We start from the raw sequence: 17,851 nt of genomic DNA on the forward strand, positions 1-17,851 counted from the left end.
AATAATAATAATAATAATAATTTTATTTATATACCGCCCTTCTCCCGAAGGACTCATATATCATGGGTCTCAAAGGTCTTTAAACGTTCGCATCTTCAGCACCAGAGGTGCAATTTCATACCCAAGTTGGTGCTTTGTAGGTGCACTTAAAAACAGAATACAGGTACTCCTCGACTTACAACAGTTCATTTAGTGACCGTTCAAAGTTACAGTGGCACTGAAAAAAGCATCTTATGACCGTTTTTCACACGACTGTTGCAACATCCCCAGGATCACCTGATCCAAATTCAGACGCTTGGCAACTGACTCATACTTATGATGGTTGCAGAGTCCCAGGGTCATGTGATCACCTTTAGCAATCTTCTGTCAAGCAAAGTCAATGGGGAAGCCAGATTCACTTAACAACCATGTTACTAATTTAACAGCAACCGTGCAAGAGAAGTCGTAAAATGGGGCAAAATTCACTTAAGAAATGTCTCATTTAGAAATAGAAATTTTGCGGTCAATTATAGTCATAAGTCGAGGACTACCTGTAGTGAACTGCCCACAAGCACTTCCTTTTCCAGTATTTTTTTAACCCCACAATATCCTATGAGGTAAGTTGGGCTAAGACATAAAACTGGCCTAAAGTCATTCAGGGATCTTTCCTGACTGCAATCCCCACTCCAGCATCCTAACTATATACTGGATGGCAGATGCCTTGCATTTTAAAGCTTCCCTAATGGTAATCCAGACCAATCAGAATGAATTATAAGAATGAAAAGAATGAAGATAAATATGGGAGGTGGGAGACACAGTCAAGCTATAGGTGGAAAACATATGGCTCTCCAGGTGTTGGAATGTAATTCAGCAGAACTGGGCACATGGCTAATGATAAGAAATTGAAACGCAGTCCCACGGAGAGACAGTTTCCTCATCCCTGTTCTGTGACATGCAGGAAGAGAGTCAGGGTTGATAAAATGAGTGTATTACTTTGCCATGATGTTTACTGCCAGTGATGCCTTCCTCTTTAAAAGGGGAGCAGGATTAATTATTCAAGATTAATGAAGGAGAATATTTGTAGCTGAGGGTTGAAATGAGGGGTCCTTCGTGTTCTCTGAGCTTGCTTGTTTTTTTGCAAACCTTTTATTACCCTAACTAGGTAGCATCATCAGTGCTAGTAAGGAGTGCTGTTTGCTGTCTGTTTATATTCTGGGGCCTTGCCTGTCTGGGTGGGTGGGAGAGGCCTGAAGGATTCTTTGGTTGGGCGGTTTACTAATGTCTCTTTGGCAGTTTCTTGACTGGGTGTTGCTTACTTGCTTACTGGTCTGAAGTTGACCTTGGAGTTAATCTACGCTTATCTGAGTGCTGATTACTGGTGGAGAGGTGCGGGAGTCTTTTCCTCTTTTGGGCTAGTTCAGGAGTATCAAACTCAATTTCATTAGGGACGCATCAGCATTGTGGTGCCCTCAGGGGGGCTGGGTGGGTGTGGCTGCGGTGGTCATGGCTGACTAGGTGGGCATGGCCAGAGTGTGCATTGTTAAGATATAAGGCACTAGTGATTATAACCTTGGAAGAATAACAAATTCTCCAGGTGTGGTGGAGGGAAAGACAAAGATCGTGTATAAGTGGGAGGGTTGGTTGATGTAATTTAGAAAGATGACAAGCATCCCAAATCTCACAAGAGTTGGGACTGGAAGAAGGCAGATGACCCAAGCCTCATTGGCGGAATTAAGCCCAGCAGGGCAAAGATCCATAGAAGAGATGATGCCATGGGAGAGAGCAGGCTCACTTAAAGATCTACAAGCAATGCTACAATCCATGCAAGAGGTTATGCTGAGAAATCATGAGGACTTAAAAAAAGAAATAGGTGAAATAAGGAATGATACTGGAGAACTTAAAGAGAAGATGGGAGCAATGGACAGAAAATTTGAATGTTTCCAACAGCAAATATTGAAAAATGAACAGAAATTATTAGAAACGGAGGACAGAATGAATAAGGAGGAAAGAAGAGTAGATGAAATGAATGAAAAACTCTTGCAAGCAAATAAAGAGTTAGAAAAAAAACCATGATACTGCTTGAAATTGAGAAAGCAGACCATTATCTACATTTCCAAAATGTGAAAGAAGAGAAGGGGGAGGACCTCCCAGAAATAATGACGGACTTGCTAGCAAGGGCCCTAGGGACAGGGAAAGAAGAGATGGCAAATGAGATTGATGAGATATATAGAATCCACACAAATTATGTGAGAAGAAATAACTTACCCAAGGAGGTACATATCAGATTTGTGAAGAAGTCAATTAGGGATGAGATTTTGCACAGAACAAGGGATGACCCAATAGAATACAGAGGTAAACAACTAACTGTCCTCAAACAAGTCCCTAGAAGGGTAAGAGACCTGAGAAGGCCCTACCAACATATTACATCAAAATTAATAAGACAAAACATTAATTTTAGGTGGCTGATGCCGGAAGGTATTTTGGTGATCTGGCAAGAAAAAAGATATAGGTTAGATTCCATTGATAAAGCAGAAGAGTTTTTCCAGCAGCATGTAGGCAATGAAGAAAATGAAGAAAAAAAGAGCCTTGGTGGAGCAGTGGGCTAATGCCTCCTTAAGTAACACCAGCTGCCTGCAATTAGTGCAGGTTCGCATCCCACCAGGCTCAAGGTTGACTCAGCCTTCCATCCTTCCGAGGTAGGTAAAATGAGGACCCAGATTGTTGGGGGCAATTAAGCTGACTTTGTAATAATGCCGCTTGGGGTGTGTGTGAAAGCCCTAATAAGCAGGCATATACATAGAATGAAGGCTACTGCTAAGCTTGTAAGCCACCCTGAGTCTTCGGAGAAGGGCGGGAAATAAATGGAATTTTAAAAAAAAGATGGACTAGAAGAAAGAGAGTTAAGAGAAGAGAATAATACAGAGAGATATAATAGAAAGACATGGGAATCACAAGGTAAAGAACAGGAAACGGAGAGAAGAGAAAAAATGAGAATGAACTATGACAATGATGATAAGAGTAGATACAAAGAACTCAAGGAAGATAGACCGACAAGGGCAACAAGATCAAAACAGAGGCAGTAATGTAGAAATATTAACAGTATTATCCTTAAATGTGAATTGACTACACTCCCCAGCTAAGAGAAATATAATTTTGAATAAGCTCAGTAAGAAAAACTTAGATACAACAATTCTACAAGAAACACATATAAAGACACAAGATCAGGATTTATTAAACTACCCTAAGTTAGGAATCAAATTTGTATCACTTTCACAGCAGAAGAAAGGAGGAATTGTGATATAAGTTAAAGAAAGAATCCCAGCAAGACAAATCTATCAAGATGAGGAAGGTAGAATACCTTTATTGAAATTTCCCTGAATAAAAAAAAGGTCGCCCTGGAAGGAATGTATGCCCCCAATGAAAAACAAAGACAATTTTATAAGAAACTGCATAAGGTTACTGCTGATATGGAATATGAGAACATTTGTATAATTGGCAATTTTAATGCAATTATAGACAGAGAATAAGATTATAAGAGTGAGGAAGTAAGGAAACGAACCAGGAGAATATTACCTGGTACTTTTTTTTTTAAATGGTGGAAGAATTAAATATTCAAGATAGTTGGAGGGAGAGAAATTTGAATGAAAAGCAATTTACATACCATTCAGGGCGGCATCAATCGTGGTCCAGAATTGATATGGTCTGGACAAGGAAAGAATTAAATTCAGATATTGATAACATTGTAATAGACATTAATACTTGGGCAGACCATAATCCCATTGTAATTAAATGGAAAGAACAGAAGACAACAACAAGGAGGTGGACTCTTAGAAAGGGAATCCTAAACCAAACAGAATTTAAGCATAAGGTGGAGGAACAAATGCGGACATTCTTCCAGACAAATAAGAAAGAGGAGACTAGCACTCGAAATTTATGGGATACAGCCAAGGCAGTTATGAGAGGAACTGCAATTGCGTACATGGCCAATGAATATAAAAAGAAAAGGCAATATCGAAAAAGTTTAGAGGAAGAACATAAAAAATTAGAATTAGAACTACAAAACCCCCCACAATGTAGAGATCTAAAACAACAGCTAGATTTAAATAAGCATAAATTGAATATTATAGAAAAGGGAGAAATGGCACAAAAAATAAAAAGCATTAGAAAAAACTTTTTTGAACAGGCAAATAAACCCGGGAGATGGCTGGCCTATAGATTGAAAAAACAAAAAGATTATAGATGGATTAGTAAATGATGTAATCAAGCAGGGGAGATAGTACATCAAAATGAAGGAAAAAAATGGGTGACATATGAATTCTATAAAAATCTTTATAAATGATCACTGAGGAAAGAATATCACAATATCTTATGAAAGCAGACTTACCGAAGGTTCCGGAAGAATTTCAAAATATATTAAATAAAGATATAACAGTCCAGGAAATTATGGAAGCCATTAAAAAACAAAAAAAGTAATAAAACACCTGGCCCTGATGGATTACCGTCCGAAATATATAAAAATCTCCAAGAACTTTTGGTCCCAAGCCTATTGGATTTATTTAATGAGGTACTAAACACAGCAAAAACTCCAAACTCATGGAAAGAAACAATCATCTCACTAATACCTAAAGAAAATTCTGATTTGACCTGCATTAAAAACTATAGGCCCATTTCTTTACTGAACACAGATTACAAGATTTTCACGACTATAATGGCAGAAAGATTTTTAAAAAAAATTAGCTGAATTTATCCATACTGACCAAAACGGCTTCTTGCCTAAAAGACAAATTAGACATAATGTCAGGATCATACTAGACATCTTAGAATATTATGAATTACACAGCGAAAAACAAGTGGAATTAATTTTTATTGATGCTCAGGAAGCGTTTGATAATGTCAAATGGAATTGTATGTTGACTCAACTCAAACAGATGGAATTCAGGGAAAAAATTATAAATATATTTAAAGCAATCTATTCCAAACAAGAGGCAAAAGTAATCATAAACGGAGAATTAACAAATAGCATTCAAATACAAAAAGGTACAAGACAAGGCTGTCCACTATCTCCTTTATTATTCTTTCTTTCTTTAGAAGCACTCACAAGAATAATCCGAAAAGATAAGCTGATTAAAGGATTAGAAATCAGAAAAGAGACATTTAAATTACAGGCTTATGCAGACGATTTAGTTTTTATTCTGGAAGACCCCTTAGAATCTGGAACAAGATTATTACAGGTGCTGGAAAATTATGGAGATGTTGCGGGATTGAAGATCAATAAAGAAAAAACTAAAATGTTAGTTAAAAATATGTCCAATTTACAAGAAACTGAGCTGGTAGAAAAAGTTAATATCCAGACATCCAAAAGAGTAAGGTACTTGGGGATCCAACTGTCGGCAAGATGTATTACACTCAAAAGAGAAAATTATGACAAGTTAATGGACCAAATTACAGCAGACCTAGACAGATGGAAAAACTTGCAGCTTCCCATATCTCCTGTTTTCATGGAATATGCCTCATTTTCTGAAGCAATTTGCCAAGGAGCTCTAGGAACAACTGCATAAAAAAAGTATTTTTAATTAAATGTGTGGAAGCTCATTTTTTTTTCTTTTCCTACAATAGTTCATACTATTGTAAGCTTTAGTCTTTTGGATTCCTTTCTAAGAAAATGTTTGAGAAACCTACGTTGTCCAACAGAAGTGTAATAGATTTTTAATGCCACAATTGTGTTCTGTGTTGATAACAAATAAAAATGTTTAGTTGGCCGTTATTAGGGGATTGTTTGGAAATAGATTCATTAATCTTTGATAAAACATTGAAAATGAGATACCAAGAAAGGCCAGCTCACTGTTCTGTGTAAACTAACATCCATAGAGTACTTACTTGATTAGCAGAGGAATCCACAATACATCATGTACCGATGCTATGGAAATAAACAGAAATCTGATCCTTCACAGGACCCCTTGCCTTCTTCTGGACCCAAATGATCCCACCCTCTTTTTCTTATAAGGCAATGTAAGTAGAAGCACTGTGCATGTTACCAACATTGCACACAATGTTACAGAGAATAGAAGCTATGTGTGCATCTTCCCTACTCTCATCAAGGATAAATTGAAAAGAGGGAGAAATGTCACAGGAACAGGGCTCTCTGAGCATTCACACATGACCATTGCAGGGGAAAGAGGGGGGAAACCACTCTGTCCTGCTTTGCGAGGAGCTTCCTGTTGCAGATCAGAGCTGGCTGTTTTAATTTAAATGTGGAGCTTGAAATTCTGTCTTTTTATTGCATTGCCATGACTGAAGGATACTACAGAGCAGCTAAAAAAAGTTTCCAAAGTAAAAGTAAATGCTAAACAGAAGAGGGAAGAGGAACAAACATAACCAAAAACGAATGAACTTACCATACTGCGAGTGAACTTTTCTAGGGAAGTTCTACGAGCTTGCTCGTTCTCGGGCTTTAGAAGGGGAAAAAAAAGTTAAGGGGGAAAAAAAATGCCAAAAAAAAAAAATCATCAGAACAAAAAAAAAAAAACTTCAGCTAACTTTGGCTTTAGAAGTGTTAGCAAAAGAAAACAAAAAAATATTAAACATCTCAAACACAGGGCAAGTGCTGTTCGCAAGAGCAAAGCAAGAACTTTGTGCAATCATTCTGTAACTGCTTTTCTTTTGGGAAATGTTGCTCTCCTTTTTTAAAATATAGCTATGGACATCTAGCCAAGGTTACACACACACACACACACACACACACACACACACACAGACACACACACATGTGTAAATTACTAACAAAGAATTAAGGGAGACTAAGATGCATTTCTGACTCTTTAGTCTTCATCAGTCATACCCTTTAGTCTTCATCAGTCATACCCTTCTGAGATTCGAACCTGGGATTCGAATCTCAGAAGGGTATGACTGACTGATGAAGACTAAAGAGTCAGAAATGCATCTTAGTCTCCCTTAATTCTTTGTTAGTAATTTACACAAATATATGAACTGTCCGGTGTGACTACAGCCTGTTCGATGGCCTTTGAGATAAGGCTGAAAACAGGAAATAAAGATTTGCCCCATGTTTGGGGCCTAGCAAGGTAATCTAAATAGTTAACATTTCACACACACACACACACACACACACACACACACACACACACACACACACATATATATATATATATATATATATATATATATATATATATATATATATATATATATATATAATCAGATATAATGATGCATTCTGCACCTGTCAAGTTTCTATAACTCTTTTAGAAGAAAACCCATCATTTTTCAGTCAGAAGGTAGTGGTTTGGATTTATGATGGAATAACCCACTCTCTCTGTGTCTGCATGTAGGCAAGAAAAGTCTGAGGTAGAACCAAATAGAATAAAAGAGGATATGAGCCTTATCCTATTCTTCCTTTCCAAATTTATTTATGTGGACATTTCTATTCTACCTTTCAGTGACAAAATCAAATCCAAGAGGCTTACAAATAAAATGGTACCCCTTTCTGATGTGTTGGATCTTATACGAAAATTGATCAGGTTATCTGCTTTTTGCTTAACTTGATCCTTTGGAACTGCTGCGCTGTGTACTCAAAATGAATCCTGTTGTGCTCAGCTAGACTTACTCCCAAGAAATTATGCATAAGACTGCTGTTGGCATAAAGGTTTTGCCAGGCTACATACTGTACAAAACAATCACATTACTATTATTTTTTATTTTTGTTATTTGGAAGCTGCAACTATAAATACAGGAATTTTACTATAATAAGAAATTCACCAACACTATAGCTGTATTACTGTCCTCCAGGGAAACATGATTCAGCTCATTTGGCATAAAACAAATCTTATTAAATATGAATGAAAGGATAATTTCCCAGCAAACAGGCCATTTAGTTGAATAAAGGAATTGTAATGTTCAGGGGCAAACACATCAAGATATGACCTAAGTCAATTCACCAGTTTCAGGAGTGAATGATGAATTTGGCATCATTACTAAATCAGCATGCACTATTTTGCGAACAGAAAAACAAGCGCTCAGTTTTAGTTCCTAATTTCTGTTCATGTACTGTACTTATTAGTAGACAAATTATATCTCATTCTCTACACTAGCTCTTCCAGTTTTCCCCATGCTCTAAATAGATTATATTAAACTCGGGGAAAGTTAGTGGTCCAAAGCCATACTCAGCTTTCGTGGTTGAGACTGAAACTGAAGCTGGATTCCCAGAACTTTAAGACACCAACCCTCTTTTTCCTGCCTCCTCCGGGGAAGAAAAAAGCAATGGTGTGTAAAACCAGGGAAAAGTATAGTGACTCCACTTGCAAAGCTTTACTTTGTGTGCTAATTAAGAAAGCTAAAGAAAACACAACTTTATTTTGGAAATAAATGGGTTCACAAAAGTTCTGTTTCCAGAAGGCAGTATCTTCATGTTCCCTTTCCTAACACTTCTTGCAAAGCATTTAAGTAGAAAGGAAAAAAAAATAGGATTCCAAATCTGCAACAATTAAAAAATATGGAAGCAGGAGAAACTTTCAAATGATATGTACATATATCTGTACATGGAATTTTCGTGCGAAGCATTGCAGGTTTTTGTTTTTTTGAGAACTGAAACCTGTGTGCCCCTGAAACAGATTGGAGCTGTGTGTGTTTGAGACCAAATCTGTTTAGATGCCGTACTCTGTAAACACTTATGTAATGAAGCAAATGTGATATTAGAACGGAGGGTGCTAGGTTAAATGTCAACTGCATGTGAAACCACACAACGTTCGTATGTCTGCATGCTGTTTTAGTCTTCCCCACTTTTCCAGGACTGGTTGGAAATTCTAGGAAATGCAACGTATCAGGAGGTTGTCAAATTAGGGTATGCTGCAACTGTTCCCCCCCCCCCACACACACACACTAACACTCTCTGACCTAGGCCATTTCATATGATTAGAATTGGCCTGCCAGGGATGGCTGACTGAGTGAAGGAACATCCACTATAGTTGTATTGAGCTTACAGCCCTAAACACTATACTAATCCTAAAGGCCATTTACAAACAGAACAATTCTATCCACTGAAGTCCGGATGCAATATATTTAATTACTGTAAACATAGAATCCACACGTATAAATACACAGGGAGTGGCTCATGTAGTTTTCAAACATACCCTTCTCCTTAAAATGTAAAGGAAGGAAGAACATCTACAAGACAACAAGACAACTCACTGTGGCAACCAGCCATTGAGCATGGCTACATAGAGTTAAAATAATTAGGAAATCCTTCACTCTAGTTAGCTGCGGGGAAACTAGATGAGAATATGTGGATCCATATGTTTACTTTTTCAGCTCTTTGTTCTTCCTTTCTTTTCCCTGCTATCTGTTCCCTCTTGCTCCAATCTACCTGTACTGAGTCCTTTAAAGCATCTACTGTCAAAGAGTCATTACCTCACATATGAGCCTTGGTGGAGCAGTGGGCTAATGCCTCCTTAAGTAACACCAGCTGCCTGCAATTAGTGCAGGTTCGAGTCCCACCAGGCTCAAGGTTGACTCAGCCTTCCATCCTTCCGAGGTAGGTAAAATGAGGACCCAGATTGTTGGGGGCAATTAAGCTGACTTTGTAATAATGCCGCTTGGGGGTGTGTGTGAAAGCCCTAACAAGCAGGCATATACATAGAATGAAGGCTACTGCTAAGCTTGTAAGCCGCCCTGAGTCTTTGGAGAAGGGCGGGATATAAATGTAATAAAAATAAAATAAATAAATAAATATGGACATTATTGGAAGGAAATAGATACATGGATTTAAAACTATCTAGGGCTAAAATTGAGCTTGCAGTAGCAATAAAACCTTACTATGGGAAAAAACAAACCCCATGCAATTAATTGGAACTAATCTAAGGATTAGCCATGTATAGATAGGAAAAAAGAGGTCCTGGTGAGTGAATGCTGTACACTGAGAGGAAAAAATAATATTAAAATGACATGGTTTGAAATATAGTCTAATTTTGTTTTAATTGGCCAACTTGGGGAAGTTGACTATTATTCGTAAATGTTCATTGCTCACACATGCAAGTATGTCACTGCCATCATTTACATAATTTGTGTAATGATGTTATCTTATATATGATGCAAATGATTTAATTTGCATCACATCAACAGGCCTGTTACATGTGAAGTCTCTTTCATCACTGCTAGATTCTTCACTTCCACATTCTGATAGATGAGACAAACTTGGATGAGGCCTCCTTGACTCTTATGTCAAGAAAGATAAATACTTGCAGATCACCTTTTTGCCCATTCAGCTTTCTGAACAACAGGGAGGCATCAATTTTAACTAACTCAGCATTTTCCCTGCCAGTCAGGATTCAGGGGTAGGGTTTCAACAGATATCTCTAGCATAAACTTAGAACTTCTTCTGAACTGGTTTCTTTTTCTTTTTTGACCCGAGTCTTTTGAACAATTTTAAGGGACTAAATACATCTTTTTTTGCTCATAGGTACCCTTCTCCATTTGGGGAATAAAATGAAAAGACAGCATCAGGAAAGCTAAATAATGCCACATTCCCCAATCCCTCTTCCTACTTCTTTTTAAGAATCATCAAACCATAGTGTTGAAAGAGCCCATTTAGGCCATCAAGTTGAATCCCCTCCATGCTGGAGGTTAAGGCATCTTAACAGTTGGCCGTCCAACCTTAGCTTGAACATCTGCGCCAAAGGGGAGCCATGTCTCCTCTGGACAAGAGCTCCACTGCTACATTGCTCTTACCATGCAGGCTTTTTTCAACCTTCAGAGCATGCTGCTCTATCAAAAGGGATGTGTATAATCTCATCTTTGAAAAAGACAGTAGCTGGTGAATCCAATCTACTCATAACCACAGTAAGATAACAGTGCTATAGATATTTATCTATAATTTTTTATTGTGTAGAGTCAGGATTTGGGGCTACGCTTTGACATCCAACACAAGTGCTATGATAAATTCATTGAATGAAATCTGATTTTTTTTTTGTCATGGGACCATGACAGAGAAAGTCAACCGAACTTATGACCAATCATCTAGCATTCAAGACACCCACTGAAGCTATCCTATCTCAACCACAGCCACAACATTGAGTACAGCCCACCAGCTATGCAGGCCTATGCAAGAGCTTAACATCAGTATAAAGAAGAACCACCAAATTAGATTCAGTAAAAATGGTCTAACGGCCATTGGATTCTGTTTCCCCACACCATCCAGACTTAATAACTCATCTGCTGTTGAAAGTCCCCTGAAGTCCATTTCTTGGACATGAGAACGTCTCTTCACTTTAGAGCCTCCATATGGCTCTCACAAGAGCAATCGGCATGTAAAATATAACTCTTGAGAAATACTTGCAAACTCTTGATGCAAAGGAAGCACTGAAGGGTTCAGTTATTGTCACTGAAGTATTCCACGTGTTCTATCCAACCTAGGCATTCTCTATTTATGAGTCCATAGAAATATGCAGATGGTAAACGTCTTGCAAAATCCTGTACCAGAAATAGCCTCATATGTAGATCTCTACTTCACTGCCAAAAAGAGCTCTATGCAGTGACCCTATCCAGTCAGCATCAAAGCTTTGCTCATGATCACCAACTGTGCTTCAGAGTTCCCATGCATACAGGGAACCAGTAGCTTGTCAGAAATAGGTTCTAAGATTTCTGATCCCATTGGAATTGCAACAGAGATTTGATTAGGCCGATTGAATTATGGGATCATGGGAAAGCAGCAACTGGCAGAGGAAAGCAGAGAGCCAAAAAGAAAAAGCAGAGGACTCAATCTCTAAATCTCTGTATAAAAACATATATATGTATATAATTGAATATGGGAAGTGGGAAATCCTTTCAGGTGGGTATATATTATTTAAACCTAGCCACAGATGAAAATTAAAGTATATCAGCTCTCTGCCCCGTTTATTCCTAAATGCCTGATTTAGGATTCTCAAGAAGCCCTTTGTTGTTTTATATAGGAAGGTCAGAAAACAATAATGAGCACAGCACAGCATGCTGACATGAAAAGAAAATAATAAGATGTGGATGGATAGAGGAATATAATCAGAGTTGCGTTTAGTATTTGTTTAAAATTAAAAATAATAACAAAAGTCTATATACAGAAGGTGCTGGTGGATGGGAATGGCATTCACAGAAAACCAAAAGTTGATAGAAAATCAAGAGGAAGGCTTCAGGTGAGGCATCACAAGAATAACCATGAGATTAAACAGAATGGGATGGTGCCCTGCTTTCCAATGGTTGCTACGCTGTATGACAACATTAAATGTGATTAAACAGATGGTATTTGTGCCCTGCAAGTACCTAGAATGGCGTTTTGCCAACTTCATGTTGAAAGATGGTAGAAGAGCCATTGTTCAGTGACAGAGGGCAGCCATGTCAGTCCTGGATAACTTCAGTTAAAGGATGCTGGGCAGTGAGATTGGGAAAAAAATCTATGGGCGTCTGCTAAGAAGAGCAGACTTTCACAAGGCTTCATGGCAAATCATGCGACCCAGCTTAGAGCTGCTTCTGCTTCAGTTTCATCTCCCTATCAGAGGATGGCCAGTTCCACTGAACAACGAAGTGGTTTATTTGGATGCCAAACATGGAGCTTTAGGAAGAGGGAAAGACATGTCCTCAATCCTCAGAAGGAGGAAAGGGAACAGGACTTGGCCCCTCACAAAGAACAGAACATTCATGTTCACAGAGCAGCAAGCAGCAGCAGGCAGGAGTCAAGAAGGACTCGGAGAAGCAAGCATGTCCTTCGCGATAGATACCTTCTTCTTTGCCAGCAACAAGTCTTGGTAAGCATTGGAACGGAGGAAACGTGCATAGCTGTCACTCTTCATCAGCTTGTAAATATGTTCCTGTGGGAAGACAAGAAATGACAGGGTGAGATTTATTATTGGACACTGTTCAACAATCTCTGGGCACCTATGGGGGAAAAAAAGTGAAATATCAAAGCGTAACTGAAAGGTTCCCCCCCAAAAAAAAATAAATTCTAAAACATGGTGACAGATGTTCCACAATGCACTATCAGCTAGATGAATAGAAACCTTGGCATGGCTTTGTTCAAGGATAGAAGGAATGATTATTTAGGTAATTGAAGGTTTCTTCCATCTTTCAGTCCAAAGGACTAAATAAAAGCTTATCTCTCTCTCTCTTTCTTTCTTTCTTTTTTTTGCATAATACTGCCCTTCAGATGTTCACTTTTAGTATTCAGAATCTCTAATGTAGATTAGAATCATATTAGGTGAGATAGTAGGATCCTAACCTGTTGCCCTCCACTGACTGTATTCATACAAGAAATATGTCCTGGTTACCGAATTAGATCATTTGAGGGGTTGTGTGATTAAAAAAAAATCATAGTTTGGTTCAAACTGCAGCTATTAAGAAAAAGTACAATCAATAACTATGATGGGGTAGAGTGGGATTTCTGGTCACACTCACAACAATATAAGACCGTACTATTAGACTGAAGATGCAAATTCATACTGTGTACATTTAAAGGTAAAGGTAAAGGTTCCCCTGCACATGCGTGCTAGTCGTTTCCAACTCTAGGGGCCGGTGCTCATCTCCGTTTCAAAGCTGAAGAGCCAGCACTTGTCCAAGGACGTCTCCGTGGTCATGTGGCCGGCATGACTAGATGCCAAAGGTGCATGGAACGCTGTTACCTTCCCACTGTAGTGGTCCCTATTTTTCTACTTGCATTTTTATGTGCTTTCGAACTGCTAGGTTGGCAGAAGCTGGGACGAGTAACAGGCGCTCACTCTTCTACGCAGCACTCGGGATTCGACCCGCCAAACTGCCAATCTTCTGATCGACAAGCTCAGCATCCTAACCCACTGAGCTACTGCGTCCCTTTGTGTACATTTACCTGGAAGCAAAACTTAATTAGAAGAGAAAAGGATCTGGAAGCTGCTTGGAACAACAAAAAGGACTATGTTGCAGGGCACCACATACAGTAACTATGTGGAGTTGCTATAATGGGAAGTATGGAACAGGATAACGTGGTTGAAGAGAACAAGGACTGCTAAGATTTAAAGAGACAAAGAACATGCAGAGTGATTTTAAGGGGGTGGGGAATTGTTTGGGAAGTGGTGAAGAGGCTAAGCAAGGAGCCTTCAATAAAAGTGATGAAATTATTTCAGATGAAATGAAATGAAATGAAGGAATGCTGGATCTTAAAGGGTTTCTTAAGGACATGGCAGTTATATGTTGAATATTATAAACATAAGTCTTCTAGAAAACGAATGATGAAAAGGAAATCATAAATGCTGAGAGAATGTTGGGAAATGTAGAGAGGTTAACAGGAGAAATGTTGACACGTAGATACAATTTGTGTATTGAGTAACTGTGCAATGTGTGTAATATGTGTGCAGCTGTGCCTAGCAATTAGAAAAATGTTTTATTGTTCTTCTGCACAGGAGAAAAGTAGAAAGAGTAAATGAAAAATCTATAGGAAACGTAGTTTGTAAAGTTTGCCTGGAAACAAGAGCACCCATAAGAGACTGAAGAGGCTAAATAACAACAACAACAACAACAATAACAACAACAACAACAACAACAACAACAACAACAATAACAATAACAATAACAATAATAATAATAATAATAATAGAGATGGAAGGGACCTTGGAGGTCTTCTAGTCCAACCCTCTGCTCAGGCAGGAAACCCTATACCATTTCAGACCTTTCAGACTTAGATAAGCAGCAAAAAGTTTCAAATCAAAAAAAGAAAGACGTACAGTTGTTCAAGTTCCAGACAACTCTACCTGGGTGACTGAGAATCTTCACTTGACATACTGCCATGCACTTTGGGGAAGAACCCCGGAGGCTGGTGTGGGGCTATGAAAAGATAGCAAGAAAAGATTCCCAAGAGTGATGATCCCAAAAATCAAGATGGCAACCACAACTGTATGGAGTGCTTTCCTTTGTACATGCATGCAGAAAACCATATGGGACTTATTTAAGGCATAGAAGGAATAGGGAATTGGTTTTGACAGTGAAAATGAAATAATTTTTGCAAGTTATAGCTAAATGGCAAAAAAAACCTAAAGCAAATAGGTGAATCTGTGTACTATGTTTACTAAAGAGTGGGAAATGGAACAAGAAATGTTAAGGCATGCAAATGCTGACAGAAAAGTAAAGCAGAGTATGTGGTTCAGTGCAGTACTGTATTACAGTGAATAGATATTTGTTGAACGAAGTTTAAATACCTGTCTATAAGAAAGCGGGTTTGCTCATTTTTGTTATCTGGAAATGAGATTGAATGAATTGGAATGGAGAATTTACAAAGACTGTAACTGAAATGGATACTGGATGGTTATGGTCTGAATGCAAAAGTTTGGGTCCACTATGGAAGAAATATGTTGAGGTGCTTTGGTTATACAGACAGTAATAATGAAAACTGAATTGCAAACCCATTTGAATGAAAAGTAAATGGGTTGAAAGGAAAGAGAAGACTGAATAAGTCATGGTTGGATGGAGCTGAAGATAGCATGAGCGATATCATGAGCGATATAACTTTCGAGATTAAATTAGTATAGGACCAGCATGCTACTATTGATAGCTGTAAAACAATATTAATAAAATAGACCTAATAATATCCTTAATAACATGTGCACAACTGTTTGACCAGTCTCCTATAATATTGCAAGGACAGGCCATCTAGCACTTTAATCCAGATTTATAGATTACAACTTCCACCTAACATGATCAGAAGATTGTGTTATAGCTGAAAAATTACTCTATGCACATTATTATGCTGAATCTTATTCTAGCTTTGAATGGACTCAAAGACAAGTAATTTTGGATGGCATTTTTTCATCTGAAAATAGACTCTGCTGTATTTATCTTGATGTAATACCACCAATCTAACCATGCTGGATCTTTCCCAACCTTTTTATTTCTCCTACTGCTATAAATTGACATGAATGTAGTTGCATTAAGAGACATTGAAAGGATGGTTAAATACAGTTGTTCAAGAAGAGCCAGGACAGGCATCAGATGTGGACCCTTACAAGATGCTGTAGCCATGCCAGCCATGCCAGATTTATTGATTTTATATCTATGGAGTAATCTTTAAGTAACCTAATAAGAAGGTTGGCCTAAGCTAAGACATAATAGGTAGTCAATTGTCATGGAAGCTCTATGGAGCTAAGGCTGAATCCCTATTGAACCATATGGTCATTCTAATTCCAAAGACTCTAATCAGTGTTCCCATCTGGCCCCCGTTTTGTTGTTTGGACACGTTGTGTGACACATCTCTCCTTGTTCATTACTCATTGCTCATGCAAGTAGAACCATATGATGAATAGCTACATGCATAGACCTACATATTAATTAGGTGTACATCTGGGAACTGATAAATAGCAACTCTCTTAAATAGATTTTAAAATGTATTTATTCTAAATTGCTTATAACTTTATTAAACGTGGCATGATAATGAAGAAAAGGCCTAGAAGGATATCAACAGATAACCTGGGGACAGTTTCAGAGTGCAAAGTTTCAGGGACACTTTTTTAGGCAACATGTTGACACAAATCAGGATCACATGAAGTATTAGTACCACTTTATTAAACCCTAGTGAGACAACACCTGGAATACTGCAACCAATTTTGACCACCAAAGTGCAAAAAAGATGTTGAGACTTTGGAAAAAGTACAGAGAACAGCAACTAAGATGATCAAAGGCCTGGAGACTAAAACAGATGAAGAATGGCTGCAGGACTTGAGTTTGACTAGTCTAAATAAAAGAAGAAATGGGATTACTTGATAGCAGTATTCCAGTATTTGAGGGGCTGCTACAAAGAAGAGGGAGTCGTGTTATTCACCAAAGCATCAGAGGGAAGGACAAGAAACAATGGTTGGAAACTGAACAAAGAGAGATGCAACCTAGAATTAAGGAGAAAGTTCCTAAACAGTGAGGGCAATTAACCAGTGGAACAGCTTGCCCTCAGAAATTGTGGGAACTCCATCTCTGGAGGTTTTTAAGAAGAGATTGGACAGTCACTTTCCTGAGATGGTATAGGTTCTCCTGCTTGAGCAGGGGGCTGGACTAGAAGGCCGCCAAGGTCCCTTTCAGCTCTATTCTATTCTAAATATGGCAGTAATAGTTTTCACATAAATACAACTTTAGAAAGGTAGCTACAATCCTCTTTGCAACACAGTGAGAGGGACATCCAGCTGTCCCTGGCTCAGCATTGCTCCTTTTCCTGGACCTGATGGATCTACTGTCCCCAATGGTTCCAATTTGAATGACAGCTTCAATAATAGCTTAGTCTTGCACCCAGGCTGTAGCTAGAAATATGTTTGCCATGGTTCTGATAGATGAAACCCATCAAAAGAACTTCAAGGCAAAAAGTCTTCCTTAAAGAATGTTTTATTCAGGAAACAAAGTATCGGCACTACATAGTTGAACCCAAAAACTAAATTCCCTTCCCCCAGATACAAAGTAACAAAGTACAATTCCCACCCTCAAAAAAAACTGTCATAAATCACATTCTCCAATTAGTTAAAAGCTCAGGCTTCCTCCTCAGCTCCTCAGCCCGCCAAAATGTTATCAGCTTGTCCTGGGTTCCCACAGCAGTGTTATTGTTATGGCTAGCTGAGCTTTCATTCCAATACCCCTCCCTGCTGCACCTGATTCCTAAAAGCAAGAAAAAGCACAGAAAAGGAGAAGAGAAAATGGCTGCATTTTCATCAGTTGTCAAAGCAGGAACATCCATTGTTAGCAGCGTTGACAATGTTATCTTGTGATAATTAACTACATTGGCCTATGGAGCTGGTAATGTCTGCTGATATGTGATATGGTAAAATAAGTGGAGCTTGCAGGCCACATGAAGAATAAACAATTAGTGTTTGGAAATAGAGGGAAAAACAGATCAGGAGAC

At 38.4% G+C, this 17,851-nt stretch overlaps 1 protein-coding gene across 5 annotated transcripts in view; it reads right to left on the reverse strand.

Annotated features, from left to right (window-relative positions):
• Positions 1-17,851, reverse strand: part of RGS6 (regulator of G protein signaling 6) — a gene marked incomplete at its 3' end in the record, with an annotated part of 231,505 nt that overhangs the window by 5,814 nt on the left and 207,840 nt on the right. For 3 of the 5 annotated variants that reach the window (XM_081315535.1, XM_081315538.1, XM_081315537.1), the window contains one exon: positions 12,735-12,824. In XM_081315535.1, coding sequence (XP_081171661.1) covers positions 12,735-12,824 — 90 coding nt within the window. Of the gene's footprint in view, positions 1-6,374; positions 6,429-12,734; positions 12,825-17,851 lie in introns of all 5 variants that reach the window. The other 2 variants (XM_081315534.1, XM_081315536.1) reach the window with 1 other exon arrangement.

This window comes from Vipera berus, assembly GCF_964194415.1.
Source record: "Vipera berus genome assembly, chromosome: 1".
NCBI classification, from domain to species: Eukaryota; Metazoa; Chordata; class Lepidosauria; order Squamata; family Viperidae; genus Vipera; species Vipera berus.